Source organism: Narcine bancroftii, chromosome 2, assembly GCF_036971445.1.
Source record: "Narcine bancroftii isolate sNarBan1 chromosome 2, sNarBan1.hap1, whole genome shotgun sequence".
NCBI classification, from domain to species: domain Eukaryota; kingdom Metazoa; phylum Chordata; class Chondrichthyes; order Torpediniformes; family Narcinidae; genus Narcine; species Narcine bancroftii.
In genome coordinates, this window is record NC_091470.1 from 31,926,523 (window position 1) to 31,949,712 (window position 23,190).

At 41.4% G+C, this 23,190-nt stretch overlaps 1 protein-coding gene across 1 annotated transcript in view; it reads left to right on the forward strand.

Annotated features, from left to right (window-relative positions):
* LOC138752855 (uncharacterized) overlaps positions 1-21,993 on the forward strand; it is a 61,980-nt gene extending 39,987 nt beyond the window's left edge. Inside the window, exons 7-11 of the mRNA XM_069915475.1 lie at positions 1,452-1,535; positions 2,021-2,652; positions 9,862-10,132; positions 11,180-11,324; positions 21,494-21,993. Coding sequence (XP_069771576.1) covers positions 1,452-1,535; positions 2,021-2,652; positions 9,862-10,132; positions 11,180-11,324; positions 21,494-21,682 — 1,321 coding nt within the window. The 3' untranslated portion in view covers positions 21,683-21,993. The remainder of the gene's footprint in view (positions 1-1,451; positions 1,536-2,020; positions 2,653-9,861; positions 10,133-11,179; positions 11,325-21,493) is intronic.
* The last annotated feature ends 1,197 nt before the right edge of the window (positions 21,994-23,190 follow it).

Consider the following 23,190-nt stretch of genomic DNA (forward strand, 5'->3'; position numbering starts at 1 on the left):
GAGGGCTTGAATTATAAGGAGAGGCTGGATAAGCTGAGACTTCTCCCTGTGACAAAATAGGTTGAGAGAATGTATGATTGGCAATAATGGTTAGCGCAGCGCCTTTACAGCGCCAGTGATCTGGACTAGGGTTGAAATCCCATGCCATCTGTAACGATTCTCCCTGGGGGCTCCGGTTTTCTCCCATCGTTCAAAACGTACTGGGGGTGTCATTGGGTGGCATGGGCTTGTGGGCCGAAATGGCCTGTTACCGTGCTGTATGCGTAAATTCAAATGTTAATTTTAAATATTTTAAAATTAAAAATCATAGAAATTTATAAAACCAAGAGAGACATAGAAGAAGTAAATGATCATCATTTTCTTTGCCAGCATAGGGGTATCTAAAAATAGAGGGCATAAATTTAAGGTGAGAGTGGTCTGATTTAAAAGGGACTCGAGGGGCACCATTTTCAACACAGAGAGGGGTGGGTAACAGAATGGACTGGAATGAGGAAGTTGTATAGACAGGCACAATTCTAACATTTAAAGAACCTTTGACAGGTACATGGATGGGAATGGTTGCAAGGGATGTGGGCCAATTACTTGTAAATGAGATTTCTTGGATAACCAACTTGATCAGCAGGATTAAGTAGAGCTGAGGCCGGGCACCTGATTCCATGCTGTAAAACTCAACAACTCTTTGATTTCTATGCTCTTGTTCCCTTTCTTTCCAGCCATAAAGAAGAGAGCGTACCTACCTTCCACTCCTCCATCCTCCACATGTCACTTCTTCTGTCTTTAATGAGACGAAACCTCCTCATATCTCTTCCTTGCCTCCTCTCCCATCCCATTTCCTTGTCTCCTAGAGTCCATGGCCAGGTCACCTCAACCAACTTGCCTTTTCCCACTTCACCCTTAATTTCCCCACTATGGAAAATCCCCCATCTTAACTGCATTTCAAATATATTTAATGAAATAGCCTCGGCGGCACCTTGAGTAAGGGATAAACCTTTTTAGGCCTTGAGCTTATGACCCATTCACATTAACAATAGAACTCTAATTTGGATGGATTTCTTGTATCACATGTATACAAGAAAATAGAGGGTTATGGCTGTAAGGTAGGGAAGGTTTATAGAGGTAGGGAAGGTTTATAGAGGTCAGCACAATATCTGAAGGGTCTGTACTGTATTGTAATGTTCTATGTTCTAATATTAACTAGAAACACATCATTTACAATTTATTTCACATCATGGTTTTGGAGACATTATCATCTAAAATATAGCAAGATATTCTGACAAGATGGTTTTCTTGATTCAAATACAATAACTGAAACTGATGTTACAAGAAATATTTGCCTATTCAGGGTGAGGTAGTACAAACTGTATTTGTAACTCCAGTCCAATTGTTTAAACAAAGATTGGTGATGGACTAAAGTTCATTGTACTGATTAATGTGTAACTTGTGATGCAAAGGCTCTGGTATAAATTGACACCAGAGATCAGGACTACGCTTGAGCAAGTTGGGTGGTCAAATGCGAGCAGGTTTCTTCATTTTAGGTAGGACTCTGAAATTATGGACAGGCTTTTGATACGAAGCTCAAAGTAAATGTGATTCAACTTGTTTTAAGAGCTCAGGAGTGATGTCTGATCTTACTTAGAACTCAGCTAAATTGTGGTGTAATCATTATGAGGAGTTTATTGTCATATACATTGTACAATGTACATATGCATCAAACTTCTTAATTTCTGCAGCTGAACGGGTGCCTTGTTAAAAAAAATACACCGTACATATAATTGAATTTAAAAGAGGCAATAAATACAAAAGATAGATAATAAATATTCAAAATTAGCTCAGAGCAAAAAAAAGTGATTTTGCAATCTGCAGACAATCCTTGGTGTCGGAGCAATTGGAAAGAAACTGTACTTGAACCAAGAGATGCCAGTTTCATCACCTGATTTGTGAGAAAGCTAAAAATGTAGGGTCGACAGAATTTGAAAAATTGAAAAACAATATATTTCAGGTTTTTTTTGTTAATTTGCAGGTACAAAATGGAGAAAAGGATTGCTTTGGCTTTGCTGTTGGTCACTATGCCTTGCAGTGGAGTAACCAAACGACAATCTACTGCAGACAGTGCTCCTGATCCAAACAGGCACTTGTTGCTGCTCAGACTTTCAACAGCAAATGTAGACTTTGCCTTGCGTCTCTACAGACAGATTACTGTTCTTCCCCACACAGCTTCCAAGAATATTTTCTTCTCTCCATTTAGCATCTCTGCTGTTCTGAGCATGTTGTCCTTGGGTGCCAAAGGCAACACTTTAACTCAGCTTATTAACGTTCTTGGGTACAGCAATATGACACAGAATAGTGATGTAGCAGTGAGCCAATTGTTCCACTACCTTCTGCAAGACCTAACCAGTGAAAATAATGATCTGCTTATAGGGAACTCTCTACATTTTCAGAGTGGAGTAAATATTCATAAAAAGTTCATTCAAGAAGTCAAGCATTATTACAACACAGAGACAGTGAGTGTTAATTTCCTTAAACCTGAAACCACAAAAAAACAGATCAATGCTCATGTGAATCTTAAAACAAATGGCACAATCCAAGATTTCCTTAAACAGCCCCTCAGCAAAGATACTGTGATGCTGCTTCTCAACTTTGTCTTGTTCAAAGGTAAGAAATTATTTGTGTATTAAGCACACATCATTTAATGACTCTGAATGAATGGGAATTTTAGCTTCAGCATCTTGATCAGGATGGTTTTCGAATGACTGTGGGTTCTTCAAGGAAAGTTTGTTTCTGATGTAACGAGTGGAGGTCTGTTTATATTTATGAAATATAAATTGCTTTGATGCGAAATGAATCTTCAAAAGAATTAATTAATTTCATTTTAGCTCTTTGAAAGATTGATCCATAGCAGACATTATTTGATGATTGTCAGAGATATATTTGTTCTTAATTAGCTACTCCAGAGTGAAGAAATAGGTTCATGTTTACAAACCTCACAGTGAAAGGTAGAAAGTATTTTACTTTGTGTCATCTTCATTTTGCATCTCTCTCATTTACTCTTCTCTTCTTGCTGTTCCACCTTCTGTTCATCTGGATTCCTGACTTCTATTCACCTGTATTCTGCAATCATTCACTCACACACAGAGGGGGGGGGGGTTGGTGTGTGGGGTGTGTGTGTCTATATATGTGTCTGTGTGTATGGGGATGGGGGTGTAGTGTGCATGTATGGGTGTGTGTGGGGGTATGTGTCTGCATATGTTTCTGTGTGTGTGTCTGGAGGGGTATGTGTGTGGGTGTGTGTGTGTCTATGTATGTGTCTGTGTGTATGGGGGGTGTGGGTGTGCGTGTATGGGTATGTGTGGGGGTGTGTCTGTGTGTGTGTCTCTGTGTGTGTATGTGGAGGGATATGTGGGGTGTGTCTGTGTCTGGGGGGTGGTGTAGGGTGTGTGTGTATATGCGCGCCCATGCACGTGTTTGTGTGTGTGCATGCGTGTGATTGCGTGAGTGAGTGAATGAATGAGTGAGGTGAGTGAGAGAGTGAGCGAGTTGAGTGAGTGTGTGAGTTGAGTGAGTGAATGATTTGAATGAGATTTGAGTGAGTGAGTGAATGAGTAAGTTGAGTGAGTTAGTGCATTGAGTGAGTGAGTTGAGAGTGAATGAGTTGAGTGGGTGATATGATTGAGTAAGTTCAGTGAGGAGTGAGTTCAGTGAGGAGTGAGTGAGTGAGTTGATTGAGTGAATGAGTTGAGTGAGTGAGTTCAGTGAAGAGTGAGTGAGCAGTGAGTGAGTGAGTGAGTGAGAGGGAGAGAGATGGAGAAACGCAAGATCAAATTCAGACACACAGATTGTTCATCAACTCTGTTCATGCCTCCCGTTGTCTCAGGAAATCTGCTAACACATTAAAGGACTCATCCCACCGTCACACCTCTCTTGGGAAGGGGATATATGTGTGTGGATGAAGGGCTCAGGCCCAAAACATTGGTAATATATCTTTGCCTCCCATGGATGCTGCAGAACCTGATGAGTTTCTCCGGCACTTCTGTATATTAACCTCCAGGTTCTTTTCTGTTGTCATAGATGACTTAAATGGATTTCTCACTGGCAAAAGATGATGCTGTTGCATTGTTGTTAACGGTTTTCTTGACACCCTGCACTGTTTTTGAATGTTTCTCTCTAAATCACTGTAACAATGTTCTCTGGATTGTTGTTGATTTATTTATTTGTCACTTGCATCATCTGCTACTTGAGTGAATTTGTCTTGATAGCAAAACATAAACAATTACACACACACACACACACACACACCCCACACACAACCCCCCCCCCCACACACACACACTACACTACACACACACACACACACACCCCCCACACACACAAACCCCACACACCCATACACACCCCACACACATGCCCATACACACACACACCTACACACACACTTACACACACACCCATACACACCCCACACACACACACACCTCACACACACACCCATACACACACACACACACTACACACACACACCTAGACACACATCCATACACACACAGCATACACACCCCACACACCCACACACACACACCCCTACACACACACCATCCAGACCATAGACCTGATGGACGGATGTGAAAGGTCGGAGATGTGACGGAAGACCTGCCTGCGCCACTGCTGAGGAACCACTGGTCGTGGGTTGCCCATGGAGATATCGCACAGGATGGTTCCTTCACTGCTCGGATTTGGGAGGTCTCGGAACCGTAGGCCCATAATGGTGGTCTTGAAGGCCCTCATCTCCTCATCTGACTTCTGGTCCTGGGTGAGCTGGTCGAAGTCGAAGCCGGGCATCAGCGCACAGATGGCCGGTTATGAGAGTGCATGGGCAATCACATTGTTCTTCCCACCTTGTGCTGAATGTCAGTGGTGAACTCCAACACAAAGGAGAGGAGACATTGCTGGCGGGCTGACCAGGGATCATTTGCCATCGCAAGCATCTGGGTTTGGGGTTTGTGGTCAGTGAAGATACTAAAAGTACTCTCCTCCAAAAAATAGCAGAAATGCCACACCGCCAGTTACATGCCCAGTAACCTGCGGTCGAAGGCACTATACTTGCGATCAAGCAGGCGGAGCAAGTGGCTGAAGAATGCCAGCAGCTTTCAATGTCCATTCACCTGCTGCTTCAGGATGGCACCAATGGCGTAGGCATTGACAGAGAGTGCCATTTGCAGGTCGGTGTGCGGGTGGGCGAGCATGGTGGCCTTCGCGAGGGCATCCTTGGTGGCCTCGAATGCAATACAGGCTTCTTGGTTCCAAGAGAGTGTCTTGAGCTTGGCTGTGATGAGGGCGAACAATGGCTGCATGATGCGCGCAGCTCCTGGGATGAAGCGGTTGTAAAAATTGACCATACCATGAACTCTTGCAGCCCCTTGAGGCTGCCCGGGCGTGGGAACTCCCTGATAGCGGCGACCTTCACAGGGGCAGGGGTGACTCCTTTGGCAGTATGGTATGGCCCAGGAACTGCATGGACTCTTTCCTGAACTGGCACTTGGCCGGGTTGATGGTAAGGCCGAAATCGGCCAGCCGGGAGAAAAGGGCGCGTAGGTGGGCCTTGTGTTGCACCTGGTCCTTGCTGGCGATGAGGATGTCATCCAAATAAATAAAGATGAAATCCAAGTCCCTGCCCACAAAGTACATGAGGCGCTGGAAGGACTGAGCGGCATTCTTGAGCCCGAACAGCATGCACAGGAATTCGAACAAGCCAAAGGGGGTGATGATGGCTGTCTTGGATATGTCCTCAGGGTGCACCAGAATCTAGTGATATCCGTGCACCAGGTCAACCTTGGAGAAAACCCTCACACTGTCCAGGATGGCCATAACGTCTTGGATGTGAGGGATGGGGTAACAGTCAGGAACTGTTGCCTCACTGAGCCGTCGATAGTCTCCGCAGGGACACCAGCCGCCGGATGCTTTTGGGACCAGAAGAAGCGGCGAGGCCCACAGGCTGTCGAACTGCCGAATGATTCCCAGTTCCAACAGGTGCGAAAACTCCTCCTTCACCACCTGGAGCTTGTCAGGTGGGAGCCGGGGTGCCTTGGTGTGAACCAGTGGGCCCTGGGTGTGGATGTTGTGGAACACCCCGTGGCGTGGTGAGGCAGCGGAGAACTGTGGCTTGAGGAGTATCAGGAACTTGTCCAGGATTCACTGGAACTCGTCTCTGGGCATGTTGATCGTGGCCATCCGCGGTTGCTCCAAGCTGGAGGCATCGAGGCGAATGGCTGGAAGGTACGGGCATCCACCAGGCACCTACCTCTAACGTCTATGAGAAGCCTGTGTGCGAGGAGGAAGTCTGCACCCAGGATGGCAATCGGAAGGGACAAGACATTGAACCTCCATGCGAAATTTTGTTGGCCAGTCTAGAAGTGGACTGTCTTGTCTCCATACATCCAGATTTCTGTTGTGTTGGCCGCAAGGAGGGGAGGTCCACGAGGTCGGTTCCTGGACTCGACAGCCGTGGCTGGGATGACGCTGATCTGGGCTCCAGTGTCAATGAGGAACCGCCGGCTGCAGACCGAGTCCCGCAGGTAGAGGCTGTATCCTTGGCCAGCCGCCACAGCCATTAACAGCGGCCGGCCTGGTTGTTTCCCTGGAATGAGCAGGGCTGATGACACTTCCAAGCCTTGGCTCCCCAGCACTGGTGGTAGAAGCAGAGGCCTGGAGCGGATGCTGTTGCCTTGGTTATGCTCTTGGGGCCAGATGCTCTACTGCAGCGCTAGGGGTGGGCTTGAAGTGGTCGTGCCTGTGCCTCATAACCTGCTGGACCGTTGAGCCCTCCAGGAATCGTGCGAGCCATAGCTCTAGGGCCTTCTGGGCGACCTTCCTTGGATCGGTGAAGCTCTCCTGGACCAGCAGTGGCCGGATGTCCCTGGGCATATGGTCAAGGAAAATGTGCTCAAAGTGGGCAGTTGGTGCCCTCACCCATGAGCACGAGCACCTCATCCATCAGCTCCATCAGGGACCTGTCCCCCAGGGCGTCGAGGTGCAGCATCCAAGCGGCATGCTAGTGCCTGGTTAGTCCAAGGGATCCAGTAAGCACTCGCTTGATGGTCTCGTATTTGTCTTCGGCGGGTGGGTGCTGAATGAAGTGCAGCATGCATCTGGTGGTGACCTGTTCCAGGGCAGCAACCACATGGTAGAATTTGGTTGTGTCGGACAAAATCTGGCAGAGGTGAAACTGAGCCTCCGCGTGGCCGAACCAGGTCTCCGGCTCCTGAACCCAGAATTCAGGCAGTTTCACAGCTATAGCGCTGATCCCAGCCTCACTCATGATGGGTTCAAAGATGTTTGAACCAGTCGGGGTCACCAATTGTAGCGGCAGCTACACTGTTCCTGAAAGAACACACAACCAGATGGGTTGAGCTCAGTGAGCAGACTAGTTTATTGCAGGCTCCTGGACTTATACTCCCAGCCCAGACCTGGCTGAGAACCACACTGGAGGGCGCTGATGTCACCCGGGCATCACGTGATCCATTAGCGCGGTCTTCTGAGCCCCCTGCTGGGAGGAAGGGAACACCCCCGACAGCGCCATCTTGGCCGGCTGCCCCGCCACGTGGCTTACAAGCGGGGCCGGTTCGCCTGCCTAGTGGTGAGCCGCCACAATGTATCAATTATTTTTCTAATTTCTGTGAAGATTTCTTTTAGTGTTGGCAGCTTATTTATACGAAGAGGAAAAGGAAAATTGATCATTCTCTGAATTAAGGATTCTATATCTCTGCCAATCGTTTTTAGCATTCTTGTCAGTGTGTTGTTCATTTCCCACTGACGTTAACCACAATATTAATGCTGTTTTAAGTGCGTGGCATTGTTCACCAAAGACAGAGAACACACAAGATTAAACACATTTTCAAAATATCAAGAAAAGAAAAATAATAATGGCCTAGAAATTGGATTGACGAAACTATTCTATTGATTAAATAATATTTTCACCCACCATTTTACACCTTTGTTTGGAGTGTTTGGACGAATTTCCTGGTAAAGTCGCACAAAACTATAAATTGTTTCAGGGATTCCCTGGCACATTACTGTAAGCCAATGGCACTTTCTCCATCACATTAGGCTCACACGATAACATCATCAATATGCTTGGCATGCATTACTACTCCTACAGCTGCAGTACCTGAGTGAAAAAGTCACGATTTATGAACTGATGTTTTAGCACACTGATCAACGAGTAGTTCGTCATGCCGAAAGCAGTGATTACTGAGTGATTTATGTGTTGAAGATCCTCATGTGATTTTTATATCTGTGCAATTTGCTGGTGAAAATATCAGTTACATTCAGCCCTTGACACGTGGCCCTGGGAGCATCATGCATCATAACCCTATTTCCCTCTGAGATTCGGCCCACCCACACCCATTTTTTAAAATATAATGTTCACCCTTTCCACTATTCGACCTAACCTCCATGGCTTCAGGGGCACGGATTTGCTGCTGACATTGGGTGTCGACCGTGTCGAGGTTGTAAGCTCCCCCTGGGAATGTGTGGGTTTCCTCTCGACACTCTGTTTTCTTCCCACATCCCGAAGGATGGCCGGTAAGATAATTTGCTATTGTAGATTATATACCTTCGTGTTGGCAAGTGCCAAAGAAAAGGATTAAAGGGGAATTGATTGGCATGTGAAAGAGAATATGTTTCAGGGCTACAGAGAAATAAAGGTGGGGGGGGGTGATGGGACTGATGAAATTGCTCTGTTGAGAGCAGTCAAGGGGCTTCCAATTGTGCCAATAGTGTTAAAAGTATAGTTAATTCAGCAGTGCATTTTCCAGCAAATGGTGGTGTGCGTGTGCGTGTGTGTGTGTGTGCGTGTGTGTGGGTGTGTGTGGGTGTGTGTGTGTGGGGGTGTGTGCGCGTGTGTGTGTGAGTGTGTGTGTGTTTGTGTGCGTGTGTGTTTGCGTGCGTGTGTGTGCGTGCGTGTGTGTGTGTGCGTGCGTGCGTGGGTGTGGGTGTGTGTGCGTGCATGCATGTGTGCGTGGGTGTGGGTGTGTGTGCGTGCGTGCATGTGTGTGTGCGTGCGTGCATGTGTGTGTGCGTGCGTGCATGTGTGTGTGCGTGGGTGTGGGTGTGTGTGGGGGTGTGTGGGTGTGTGTGGGTGTGTGGGTGTGTGTGGGTGTGTGGGTGGGTGTAGGTGGGTGTGGGTGGGTGTGGACGGGTGTGTGTGTGTGGGTATGTGTGTGTGTGCGTGCATGCGGGTGTACGTGGGTGTGGGTGTGTGTGTGTGCGTGCGTGCGTGCGTGCGGGTGTACATGGGTGTGGGTGTGTGTGTGCGTGCGTGCGTGTGCGGGTGTGTGTGGGTGTGTGTGGGTGTGTGGGTGTGTGTGGGTGTGTGTGTGGGTGTGTGTGTGTGCGTGTGTGCATGCATGTGTGCGTGGGTGTGTGTGTGTGTTTGTGTGTGTGTGTGTGTGTGTGTGTGTGTGTGTGTGTGTGTGTGTGTGTGTGTGTGTGTGTGTGTGTGAGACGTGCATAAGTTAAGTTTTGATATATCTTAAGGCACATAAATCTTGAAAATTTCTTTTTTTAAATGAGGGTGTCCCATTTGTGTGGGGTTTATTTTAGCTGTTTCCAATTAGATCATGGAGAGGCTGCAAGAGTCCTGGAGGCAAATCTACGGGACACTCTCGTTGTTAGGACTGTCAGACAATGTTCACGGTGACTCTTTGTTTGGCTTTGCTTTATGGCAGACAAAAGTCGAAGTATATCATCCATATTACATTTTTATGTTCTGTTACATGTCAATAAAAGGAAACTTGAAACTTAAACCTTGTACATGCGGGTTGATAAAAAGTTCATTGATACTTATAACTATCTCTTTGACTCCTCCAGGTACCTGGCTGAAGCCTTTTAACCCTGAGCAGACTTACGAAGCTGACTTTCATGTAGATGGCAGAACAACAGTGAAAGTTGAAATGATGGTGAAGACAGGAATGTTTTACAGCATTTACACTGATCAGCTCTCTAGTTATGTGATTAAGGTGCCATATCAAGGAAATATATCCCTGGTGCTGATTTTACCTGATCCTGGAAAATTGACAGAGGTGGAACAAAATCTGAAGATTGCCACTTTTCAGCCTCTCTTATATTCACTGCACTGGACGTAAGTTCAATGAAATCAAATCAAGTGTAAATTTAGTGTCATGTCCACCTAAAGTGGGTCAGCCTAACTATAGCCCCCAGGCCAACTGCAGCCCGTTGTCCATTTTAAAGTGGCCAGTGAGAAGAAAAATACAATGGTGGCGCTGCCAGAGCCCTCTAACCGCATATGTTGCCAACCCGCGGAGAGCAGGGAACAGAGTCACAGAGCTCCCCCCCCCACAGGGTCCAACCACCCAGTCCGACTGCCAGAGGCTTTCTGCAGGCTTTGAACGGCCTGTTAAAGGAGCTGGAAATGGTTGAAAACTGCCGGGCTTAATGCTGTTTAGTCCATGACTCCTTAGTTTTTTCTTCATGTGGCCCAGAACTAAAAATGTTCAGCCACCCCTGTCCTAAAGCTTTGTTTTGCATGCTATTCAAGCAAGTCAACTCATAAAAACAAATAAATTAACAAAATTGCAAGGAATAATGTTTCAATAAGTTAAATAATTCAGGGCAATGATGCAATAAATGCAGGGTCCAGAAAAAAAGTACAGTTAAGAAATCGTGCAAGGACATGATCTTTTCTGGAGAGAGATCCATTTAAGAGTGTCATAACAGCTGGAAGGAAACTATTCTGAATCCAAAATTTATGTTTTTTAACTACACATATTTTCTGCTTGATGGATCGGGTGGGGAGGAGGAGGGAGGCATGAGAAGAGAGTGTGACTGGAGGAGGATGGGTCCTTTAAGATGTTAGTAGCTTTCCCAAGACAGCGGAAGGTATAGAGAAGTTAATGGAGGAGAGGTTGATTTGTGTGATAGCTTGAACTGCATTCACAACTCGCTGCGGCTTCCAGAGGACTCGGGCAGACTAGTTCCAGTAAGGAGCTGTGATTCATCCAGACTGAATAAAAGGATGCAAAATAGATCAATGCAAAAAGAGATAAAACTCCTACACATTTACACCACCACATTTTTTTAGTTTTGCTTTTTAAATTTGCTTCATTTATTTAAAATGTAAGAGAATAAGAGATGAAATAATATTTTTCTGGTATAATGTTCATGATAGGTTTTTAACTCTGCATCTTCCAAAGTTGTCACTGAAAACATCCTACCAACTCAATCACTTGATGTCATCCATGGGTATCGTTGAGGCATTTACTAATCATGCAAATTTTTCTGGAATATCTGAAATTCCACTAAAAGTATCCAAGGTAAGCCACCACAAAATTAGTTACATTTTATTGCAGACCATTAAAAGATCACAAAAATATTGTTCGACTTATTGCAAGATATAAATGTTTAAGCTTGCGTGTAATAGTTGATACACTAAACAGAAGTTTTTTGTTGATTTTCTGTGTTAAAGTTACCAATATAGATGTAGGTGTAGGCCACTTAATGAGACATGCCAATCCAATTGTCTAAACCCTTTTAGCCCACCATATCCGGACTGACCATTAGTTTTCCATTCACACCAATCCCATTTACTGGCATTTGGTCTGGGACCTTTGATGCCCTGGCACTTCAAGTGATCGTTCAGGTACTTCTTAAACTCTAACAAGCCTCTGCAGGTGCTCTATGGTAAGTATACTGGCTGGTTGCGCCTAGAACTGGTTTTGGAAGATGACTGCCCAGGAACGCAGAGGCTGCAGAAGGTAGCAAAAATAGCCAGGTCCATCACAGACTTTGACCTCCCATCCATTACAGACATCCATGTGAGGTTCTGCCTCAAAACAGCAACCAAACTCATAAAGGACACCCAGCACCCTGGTCACAATCATAATTAGAATCAGAAATGTATTGTTATGAACATGTCAGGGAACTCGTTGTTCTGCAGCAGCATCTCAACACAAATATTTATATAAGCACATCACAAAATAAATAAAAATAATGCAAGAAAAAAGACAAAGTGAGGCAGTGTCTACAGTTCATTGATTATTCAGGAATCTGATGGCAGAAGGGAAAAAGCTGTCCTTGTGCCGTTGAGTTCTCGTCTTTAGGCTCCTGTACCTTTTTCCCCGATGGTAGCAGAGTGAAAAGGGCATGGCCTGGGTGGGGGGTCTTTGAGGATAATGACTGCTTTCTTAAGACACCACCTTTTGTAGATGTCCTCAATAGAGTGAAGACTAGCGCCCGTGATGTCACAGGCCAAGTTAACAACCCTCTGGAGTTTTTTTCTTGTCCTTTTCTCACTGTTATCTTTGGGCAGAAGGTACAGAAACCTGAAAACCAATACCTCTAGGTTGAAGAACAGCTTCTTTCCAACAGCTATTAGACTCTTGAACCTTCTCCTGTTGCACTAATCAGAGTCTGCCTCCACTATTGCAAGTCACTGTTTTTGCACTCGGGTGATTGTGAATATTTATGTCCATGATTTATTTATTGTTTCTTTTAATTTAATTCAACCAGTTATAGTTTTTTTCTAAACAAATACCTGTTTGGCTGCAGCTAGTAATAACTTCAGCACACATGTACATTTTTTTTAAATTTTTTATTTTTCACACCATAAATCACATTAGCCATGATATACACTTTTTCTTTTTCACACATATACAGTGACTTTTTCTCCCTCCCCCACTCCCTCCTCCCAAGCCATCCCCCCACCCCCCCCCCCTCTCATCCATTTTAGGTATACAATCTAGGTTGCATTAAACCAGTCAGACAATGTTGTCATTCAACAAAAATACACCAGAAATTCTACTGAGTCCATTCTTTTCTTTCCTTCTCCTTCCATCAACTTAGGTAATGTTTGTCCCCGGTAGGTTTTCGCTATTGTATTTAATGTAAGGCTCCCATATTTGTTCGAATATTTCAATATTATTTCTTAAACTATATGTTATTTTTTCTAATGGAATACATTTATTCATTTCTATATACCATTGTTGTATTTTCAAATTATCTTCCAATTTCCAGGTTGACATAATACATTTTTTTGCTACGGCTAGGGCTATCTTAACAAATCTTTTTTGTGCATCCTCCAAATCAATTCCAAGTTCTTTGTTTTTTATGTTACTTAGGAGAAAGATCTCTGGATTCTTTGGTATATTGTTTTCTGTTATTTTATTTAATATCTGATTGAGATCTTCCCAAAATTTTTCTACTCTCTCACATGTCCAGATTGCATGAATTGTTGTTCCCATTTCTTTTTTACATCGAAAACATCTATCAGATACTGTTGGGTCCCATTTATTTAACTTTTGAGGTGTAATGTATAGTCTGTGTAACCAATTATATTGTATCATACGTAGCCTCGTATTTATTGTATTTCTCATTGTTCCAGAACATAATTTCTCCCATGTTTCCTTTTTTATCTTTATATTTAAATCTTGTTCCCATTTTTGTTTAGTTTTACCATTTGTTTCCTCATTCTCCTTTTCTTGCAGTTTAATATACATATTTGTTATAAATCTTTTGATTAACATTGTATCTGTAATCACATATTCAAGGTTACTTCCCTCTGGTAAACTCAAATTGCTTCCTAATTTATCCTTCAAGTAGGATCTCAGTTGGTAATATGCCAGCGCTGTATCTCCAGTTATATTGTACTTATCTCTCATTTGTTCAAAAGATAAGAATCTACTTCCTGAAAAACAATTTTCTATTCTTTTAATCCCTTTTTTTTCCCATTCTCTAAAGGAAAGGTTATCTATTGTAAAAGGGAGTAGCTTATTTTGCGTCAATATTAGTTTTGGTAATTGATAATTTGTTTTATTTCTTTCTACATGAATCTTCTTCCAAATATTGAGGAGATGATGTAATACTGGAGAAGTTCTATGTTGTACCAATTTTTCATCCCATTTATATAATATGTGTTCAGGTATCTTTTCCCCTATTTTATCTAATTCTAATCTCGTCCAGTCTGGTTTTTCCCTTGTTTGATAAAAATCTGATAGGTATCTTAATTGTGCGGCTCTATAATAATTTTTAAAGTTTGGCAATTGTAAGCCTCCTTGTTTATACCATCCTGTTAATTTATCTAGTGCTATTCTCGGTTTCCCCCCTCTCCATAAAAATTTCCTTATTATTTTCTTTAACTCTTTGAAGAATTTTTCTGTCAGTTGTATTGGCAATGCCTGAAATAAGTATAATATCCTTGGAAAAATGTTCATTTTAATACAGTTTATCCTTCCTATCAGTGTTAGTGGTAGATCTTTCCAATGCTCTAAATCGTCCTGTAATTTTTTCATTAGTGGATTATAATTGAGTTTATATAATTGGCCTAGATTTTTGTTTATTTGTACACCTAGGTATCTTATTGCCTGCATTTGCATCTGAATGGAGATTCCTTCTTAAATTTTGAGAAATCCGCATTATTTATAGGCATTGCTTCACTTTTATTTACGTTGATCTTGTAACCCGACACTTCTCCATATTCCTTCAATTTCTTATATAATTCTTTTATTGATAGTTCTGGTTCTGTTAAGTACACTATAACATCATCCGCAAATAGACTGATTTTATATTCCCTGTCTTTTATTTTTATTCCTTTTATATTATTATCTATTCTTATCAATTCTGCTAGTGGTTCTATAGCTAGCGCAAACAATAAAGGTGATAGTGGGCATCCCTGCCGCGTTGACCTGCTTAAATTAAATTGCTTTGATACACGTCCATTTACTGTCACTTTCGCTAACGGTCCCTTATATAATGCTTTAATCCAATTAATATACTTCTCCGGTAAACTGAATTTTTGCAATACTTTGAACAAATAATTCCATTCTACTCTGTCGAAGGCCTTCTCTGCGTCTAAAGCTACTGCAGGTGCTTTATTTCCTTCTACTGCATGAATTAAGTTAATAAATTTACAAATATTGTCTGTTGTGCGTCTTTTTTTGATAAATCCAGTTTGGTCTAAATTTACCATTTTCGGTACCTGTTCTGCTAATCTGTTTGCTAATAGTTTAGCTATTATCTTATAATCTGTGTTTAGCAAAGATATTGGTCTATATGACGCTGGTGAGAGTGGATCTTTCCCTTGTTTTAGTATTACTGTAATTATTGCTGTTTTACATGAATCTGGTAAGCTTTGTGTTTCATCAATCTGGTTGATTACATCCAGGAGGGGCGGAATTAATAAGTCTTTAAATGTTTTGTAGAATTCTATTGGAAATCCATCCTCACCTGGTGTCTTATTATTTGGTAATTTTTTTATTAACTCTTGTATTTCTACTGTTCCAAATGGTTCTGTTAATTTATTTTGTTCCTCTATTTGTAGTTTTGGTAGTTCAATTTTAGTCAAAAATTCATCTATTTTCCCTTCTTTCCCTTCGTTTTCAGTTCTGTATAATTGTTCATAGAATTCTCTAAAGTTTTCCTTAATTTTTTTTGGATTATATGTAATTTGTTTGTCTTTTTTCCTTGATGCCAATACCATTTTCTTAGCTTGTTCTGTCTTAAGCTGCCATGCTAGGATTTTGTGCGTTTTTTCACCTAGTTCATAATATTTCTGTTTTGTCTTCATTATATTCTTCTCTACCTTATATGTTTGTAATGTTTCATATTTTATTTTTTTATCCGCCAATTCTCTTCTTTTAGTTGTATCTTCCTTCATTGCTAATTTTTTTTCAATGTTTACTATTTCCCTTTCCAACTGCTCTGTTTCCTGATTATAGTCCTTCTTCATCTTGGTTACATAACTTATTATTTGCCCTCTAATGAATGCTTTCATTGCATCCCATAGTATAAACTTATCTTCCACTGCTTCCGTATTTACTTCAAAATACATTTTTAATTGTTTTTCAATAAATTCTCTAAAATCTTGTCTTTTAAGTAGCATGGGGTTTAATCTCCATCTATACATTCTTGGAGGGTTGTCCTCTAGCTTTACTGTCAATATTAAGGGTGAATGGTCCGATAGTATTCTCGCTTTATATTCTGTTTTTCTTACTCTATCCTGCATACTTGCTGATAACAAAAATAGGTCTATTCTTGAGTATGTTTTATGTCTAGCCGAGTAGTATGAGTATTCCTTTTCTTTTGGGTTTTGTTTCCTCCATATATCCAAAAGTTTCATTTCTTGCATTGATTTAATTATAAATTTGGTTACTTTGTTTTTTCTGTTAATTTTTTTCCCCGTTTTATCCATATTTGAATCCAAATTCAGGTTGAAATCCCCTCCTATTAGTATGTTCCCTTGCGTATTAGCTACCTTCAAAAAGATATCTTGCATAAACTTTTGATCTTCTTCGTTAGGTGAATATACATTAAGTAGATTCCAAAACTCCGAATATATCTGACATTTTATCATAACATATCTCCCTGCTGGATCTATTATTTCCTCTTCTATTTTAAATGGCACATTTTTACTAATTAATATAGCCACTCCTCTTGCTTTTGAATTATACGATGCTGCTGTTACATGTCCTACCCAATCTCTCTTTAATTTCTTGTGCTCCAATTCAGTTAAGTGTGTTTCTTGGACAAATGCTATATCAATTTTTTTCCTTTTTCAGTAAATTTAGTAGTTTCTTCCTTTTAATTTGGTTATGTATTCCATTAATATTTAAAGTTATATAGTTCACCGTCGCCATTTTATACTTTGTTTATCTTCTCTTTCCGTTTTTCCATCATTACCTTTCCTCCTTTTCCATTTCTGTTTTCTTATTTTCAACTCTTTATAAGACAACATTCCTACAACATCAAACATTTTCCTTATTCTCCTATTCATATCTTCTTTATCCCCAATCTCCCCTTCCCCTCCTGAGTTGTCCTTTATCCCTTGTCGGACAACCACATCTCCCCTCTCCATTTGGGTTTGCGAATCCACTCGCAAGCGTCAACTGATTTTGCAGTGACTGCTATTCCCCCCCACCCAGCCCCCCCCAGAAAAGATTTCACTTTTCATATGTAACAAAGGTCACTCTTTTAATTCCCTCCTTATTCTCTCTATTCCATTACCTTCCCTTATTAATTCTTGCCTATACTATCTATATTTTCCTCTAAGTACAGATACATTCACGTATGCACATTGTATCTATTCACTCTTATACCTCTTTACCCACATACATATCAATCGTAATCATTTTTACTCTCATTACCCGTCTTCATCCCTCAGTCTATTTTTGTAATTGTTCTGCAAATTTTCGTGCTTCTTCTGGATCCAAGAATAGTCTGTTTTGTTGTCCTGGAATAAATATTTTCAATACCGCTGGATGCTTTAGTATAAATTTATACCCTTTCTTCCATAAAATCGCCTTTGCTGTATTGAACTCTTTTCTCTTCTTTAGGAGTTCAAAACTTATATCTGGATAAATGAAGATTTTTTGCCCTTTATACTCCAGTGGTTTGTTGCCCTCTCTTACTTTTTCCATTGTCTTCTCCAGTACCTTTTCTCTTGTAGTATATCCTAGGAATTTTACTAAAATAGACCTTGGTTTTTGTTGTGGTTGTGGTTTAGAGGCCAATGCTCTATGTGCCCTTTCTATTTCCATTTCTTGCTGTAGTTCTGGACATCCTAGGGTCTTAGGGATCCAATCTTTTATAAACTCCCTCATATTCTTGCCTTCTTCATCTTCCTTAAGGCCCACTATCTTTATGTTATTTCTTCTGTTATAATTTTCCATTATATCTATTTTCTGAGCTAACAGTTCTTGTGTCTCTATCGCTTTTTTATTAGATTCCTCCAATTTCTTTTTTAAGTCTTCTACCTCCATTTCTGCTGCTACTGCCCGCTTTTCCATCTTGTCCATTTTCTTTTCCATTTCTGTTGAGGTCATATCTATTTTATTCATTTTCTCTTCTGTGTTGTTTATTCTTCTTCTTAAATCATTAAATTCCTGTGTTTGCCATTCTTTAAATGACTCCATGTATCCTTTAATAAGAGAAAGTACAACCTTTATCTTGCCTTTCTCTTCTTCTTCTATTTCACTGTATTCTTCCTCTTCTTCTTCCTCTGGGTTGGCCATCTGTTGTTTCTTTGTTGCCCTTTTCTTCTCTTCTTTCTTGTTTCCATTGTCTTCTGTGTTCTCTTCTTGCTGCAGGTGTTCTGCAGCTGTCGTTGCCGGCTGTGGAGATCGACTCCCCAGCTGGTCCCCCCTCCCGTCGGTGTGTTTTTTTTCATGCGCATCGCGCATGCGCGAGGAGTCGCGCATGCGCGGTTGCGCACTTTTACTCGGCTCAGCGAGCCATTTTTGTAGTCCACTATCTACCAACCTGAGGGAGCGGGTTTCTCTCTCCACCGCGGGCCTCTTCGAACAGGTAAGGCCTTCTCCTTCTTCCTCCGTTGTCTTCTCTTCCTCTCTTCTTACTGTTGCTTTCAATTTTTCTTTTTTTGTCGCCATCTTCTTTCCACCTTTATACTCACTTTTCTTTAACTTTTATTTCTGTGCCTTTGTGTTTTCCTTTGTTTTTCCCGACTTTTCTGGAGAGGGCTGGAGTTCACCGTCCGGCCACTACTCCATCACGTGACTCCTCCAGCACACATGTACATTGACAATAAACTCATTATCCTCATAAATGTTGTGAGAGTTTTCACTTCCACGGCCTAGTCCTGCAGTCCATTCCAGATCACAACCCTTGGGTAAAAGAATTCTTCCTCAGATCCTCACTAAATTTCTTTCTCCTTGTCATTAAAAAAAACAATTTGTTTCTATTATTCCCTCTTAATCATGAATTCTTCAGTTAGGACCCCCTCAGCGTCCTTTATCCAAGTGAAACCCTTCATTCCTCTACCTTGTAATCTCAGCTCTACATTCCAGGTCAACCCTCAATAAGCTTTCACTCCTTGCTTGTCAAGAGTCTAATTACATTTGCCTTACAAATATTCAAGTACTCTAATACTTCTGCCTTTCTGAGAGAGAAAAATATGCCTTTCTCTGACTCGTCGATTCTCCCAGAAATATCCTCCGTACATCGACAACTGTATCACAGCGCCAGCAATCTGAGTTCGAATCTGCTGCTGCCCATAAAGAATTTAATTAGTACCTTCTCTGTGTGGTTAGTGGGTTAATTGGTCACACGGATGCAATTGGGTGGTGTGGGCTGAAAGCGCCTTTTACCACCAAGTAAGTAAGTCTACCCAACCTATCTAATAAACCTTCTGTGATTTGCTTCCAGTACATTCACATCATTCCTTAAATATGGACACCAGTACTATGTACAGCACTCCAGATGTGCTTTCACTGAAGCATGACCTCCCTATCTTTTCAATTCCTCATGCAATAACTAATAGGGTTTGCTTTGCATTTCTTCTTGTTCATTGTACCTGCTATAAGAATATTGTGAATAATGTACCAGGATCCTGGTACTCAAAGAGTTCTGCAACTCAGATTTCTGCATCCTTCCACCATTCCAGAAATGTTTTTTTCCCTTCCAAAATTGATAATTTCTCATTCTCCCACATCATACTTCATTTGTCAGATATTTTTGCCCACTCACCTACTCTTTCTAGATTCCTTTGCCATCTCTTTGGTTTTGTCCACAACTTACTTTCCCTTCTATTTTGGAAAAAGTAGAATCCACACATGATACCAGAACAATTTGCACATTTTAGCCTGCAGGCATAAACCAATCAGTATAATCCTGCATTTGATCAGGTGCTTTTGAGTTCTAACCAAGAATTATTCTCTATTGAGACGACCAAGCAAATATCAACCTAAGAATTACAATACATCTGTCAAGAAATGATACAGGATGAATACCTTTTACCAACATTTGAGCATTACATAACTTCAACAAGGTACAAAGAATTTATTGGAACTAAGATGTCAAGGTACTTGATTGTTGAATTGCTGAAGGAAGATGTTTAAATTCATGTGTGAAGAATGTTGCATGCACTGGTCACAGCCTGCATGCTGTTATACCAGGAATAACCAAGTTAATTATAAAGCTAAGAAGTGAAACACAGAAGTCGTGGATTCTTTGAATGTAGTAAAACACACAGTAAATGCTGGAGGAACTCACCCAGTCTCACAGCATCTATAGGAGGTAAAGATATATATTGCCAAGTTTTTGGACCTGAGCCCTTCTTCAATGTATCAGCACACAGTAGCCAGGCAAAGAATAAAGACTAGGAGAGAATGGGGGATGGGAGGGGGAGGAGTCCAGACCAACAAACAAAAGGTGTTAATTGGATATGATAAAAGGAAAGGTGAGAGGGAAAAGGGAAGTAAGAGAGAGAGAGAGAGAGAGAGAGAGAGAGCTAAGGAAAGGAGATGGAGAATGAACATGAGGAGGGTTTTAACAGAAGCCAGAGAAGTCAACGTGAATGCCATCCAGTTGGAGAGTGACTAAACGGAAGATGAGATGCTGTTGGTCCAATTTGTGGGTGGACTCAGTCTGGTAGTGCATGAGACCATGGTTAGACATGTCAGCAAGGGAATGTGATGGCCACCAGGTGATCCCCGTTATTGCAGTGGCAGAGCTGAGGTGCTCAACAAAGTGATCTCCCAGTCTGCGCCCAGACTTTCCGATGTAGAGCTCTTAAAGCTAAGCATGAACATTTTTCATACAACTTTCACAAAACGCTTTAAGGCTTGATTGATAAACTCCTGCCTGCTGTAAAGAGGCAAACAAGAAAAACTGGAAGTAGAAATCTCCGCTTTGTTTAGCGAATTACAGCAGAATATGATGCCTGATCTTTCCATGAGGAAAGTGTAGAGAATTTGGACACAAGGCTTCACTGTCATGAGACAGTGCTGGGGAAAGATTAAAGAAACAGAACAAGGAGTGGTAAATTCAGTGGTGCAATGTGGAGATGAAGGCAGGACGTAAGTATTTTTGGAAAGAAAAAAGACCCACATCACTATAAGAATCAAAGAAGAGAAAGAACTTAAAAGTAAAGGTTGATATTGGTATTTCAAAAACATATTATCCATTATAGAAAGTATCATACATTCCTTTCACAGGAATTAAACTTGTGCAGTCTACACGGGAAATGTTGATAGAATTATTGTATGATGCAGCAGAGAAGGGAGCCTTGTGCAGGGTTTTGTTGGATCAAGGGTTGATTTCAATGTCAAACCATTAAATTTATTTTAATTTTTAAAAAAAATTTAGACATATAGAACAGTAACAGGCCATTTTGGCCCTCGAGTCCGTGCTACCCAATTTACGCCCAATGAACCTACACCCTCCCCCCCCCCCCCCACCCAGCCCAGAACATTTCAAATGGTGGGAGGAAACTGGAGCCCCCGGAGGAAAACCACGCAGAGATATGGAGGACGTACAAACTCCTTACAGACAGTGCGGGATTTGAACCCCGGTCCTGATTGCAGGCGCAGCGTTGTGCTAACCACTACGCCAACCACGCATTAAATAAAGCAATGCAGGTTTATAGGGGCTAAAACAAAATAACTGTTGTAAGTTGTTAGATTATAAATATATTGAATAATAGATCTGAGGAAACATTTTGCTCTTAATTGGATTTCACGGTTTGTTCTTGCAGATGATCCATGAGGCAGTGCTGAATGTTGATGAGAAAGGAACAGTAGCTTCTGCAGTTACTGCGGTTGAAATTATGCCAATGTCAATACCGATGACACACAAATTCGATAGACCTTTCTTATTTTTAATTGTTGAACACAATGTCAAGAGTGTCCTGTTTGCTGGGAGAGTAATGAACCCCAGAACCTAACCACAGACTCCACACATCACAAGGTCAGTGCCCACCTCTGGAAGCAGTCACTTGCGATGGGTGCTGACAATTAACTACTGAGAGTTAACTGAAGTAATTTAGTTCATAATGCTTGCTTTCTAGGAGATTGTTGTGTCAAAGTGATTTCACATTGAATCAAACTCTTTCAAGTTATTCAAATTCACCAAACATATTTCAAATATAAACTTATTGATTGTGTCATGCTTTGGCGATTGCATGTTCAGGTAGAAAATGGATTTGATCCTTCTTAATGTAATTTGTAGTTTAATTAAAGGCTTTTAATCAATCTACACTGCCAGACTTAATTTTTTATTTGAAGAATGATAAACTCAGGAAGAACGAATCAAACTTTTGAAGAGGATGTTCCCCCTTCCAATGAAACGCTCATTTCTGGACAGTGACTTCCACAACCTTTTTGCCCAGTGATCACTATAGAGATGAGTGAACCATAGCAAGTAAGAACCTCTGGGCTGTGAAGTTGCAAACGAATGGAGAACGCTTGTTGCATTTTTAATGATGTCACTCCTAATGCATTAGAGATGAGGAAAAGCAACCAATTAAATTTCTCTTGAAGGCATGAACAGGGTGTTTCTGGGTAACTCAAATACAATGACTCAACAACCAACAAATAGCACTGTTGGCTGAAATTCTTAGCATGCTTTAATGTGTTTCCATCTATAATAAGCTATTATAAATGATAATAAAGGTAAGAATGTTTGCTAAATGAAGACAATTTAACTGAAGACGAGGAACAATCATCATAAATAATTATGAGGCAGTAAATTAGCTTTGAAAAGCAGGTTGAAATGAACACAGGATCAAGAAATAAGAAGTACTTGTTTGTGTTGCATTTAAATTTAGACATACAGCACAGTAACAGGCCATTTCGGCCCATGAGCCTGCGCCGCCCAATTACACCCAATTAATCTCCAACCCCAACATGTTTTGCAGTGGGAGGAAACCCACGCAGACACAGGGAGAACGTACAAACTCCTTACACACAGCACTGGATTTAAACTCTGGTTGAACCCCAGTCATTTATGCTGTAACAGCATTGGGCTTATCACTGCACTAACCATGTCACAGTTCTAGATTTTGGGCTCTAGGTTCAAGCATGACACATAACAGCAAGAATAAATGAAAAAATTGCAAGTTGCTAAAATAAACTAGATTTCAAAGCTATATCTTCGTTAAAAAAAACACTTTAAAGTCGCAAATATTGAATCTCTGCCTACTTTCTGTGGTAAAGAAAAAAAGTTGTCACATCATCATTTCTGACTGTTGGATTTCATATTTCCATGATCTTCAAAATGTAACTTTTGCAATCAATATTGACAATTTCAGTTTGCAAATTATCAAATATCATCGGGGAGAGAAAAAAAGTAAGTGCAAAGGTTGGTAAGTGGGGAGCCTTCTGAGATGAAATTTCGTGACTACAGAGTTCGTATGTTCCTGTCAGAATTACAGGTAAGATGTACAGAAGGTGT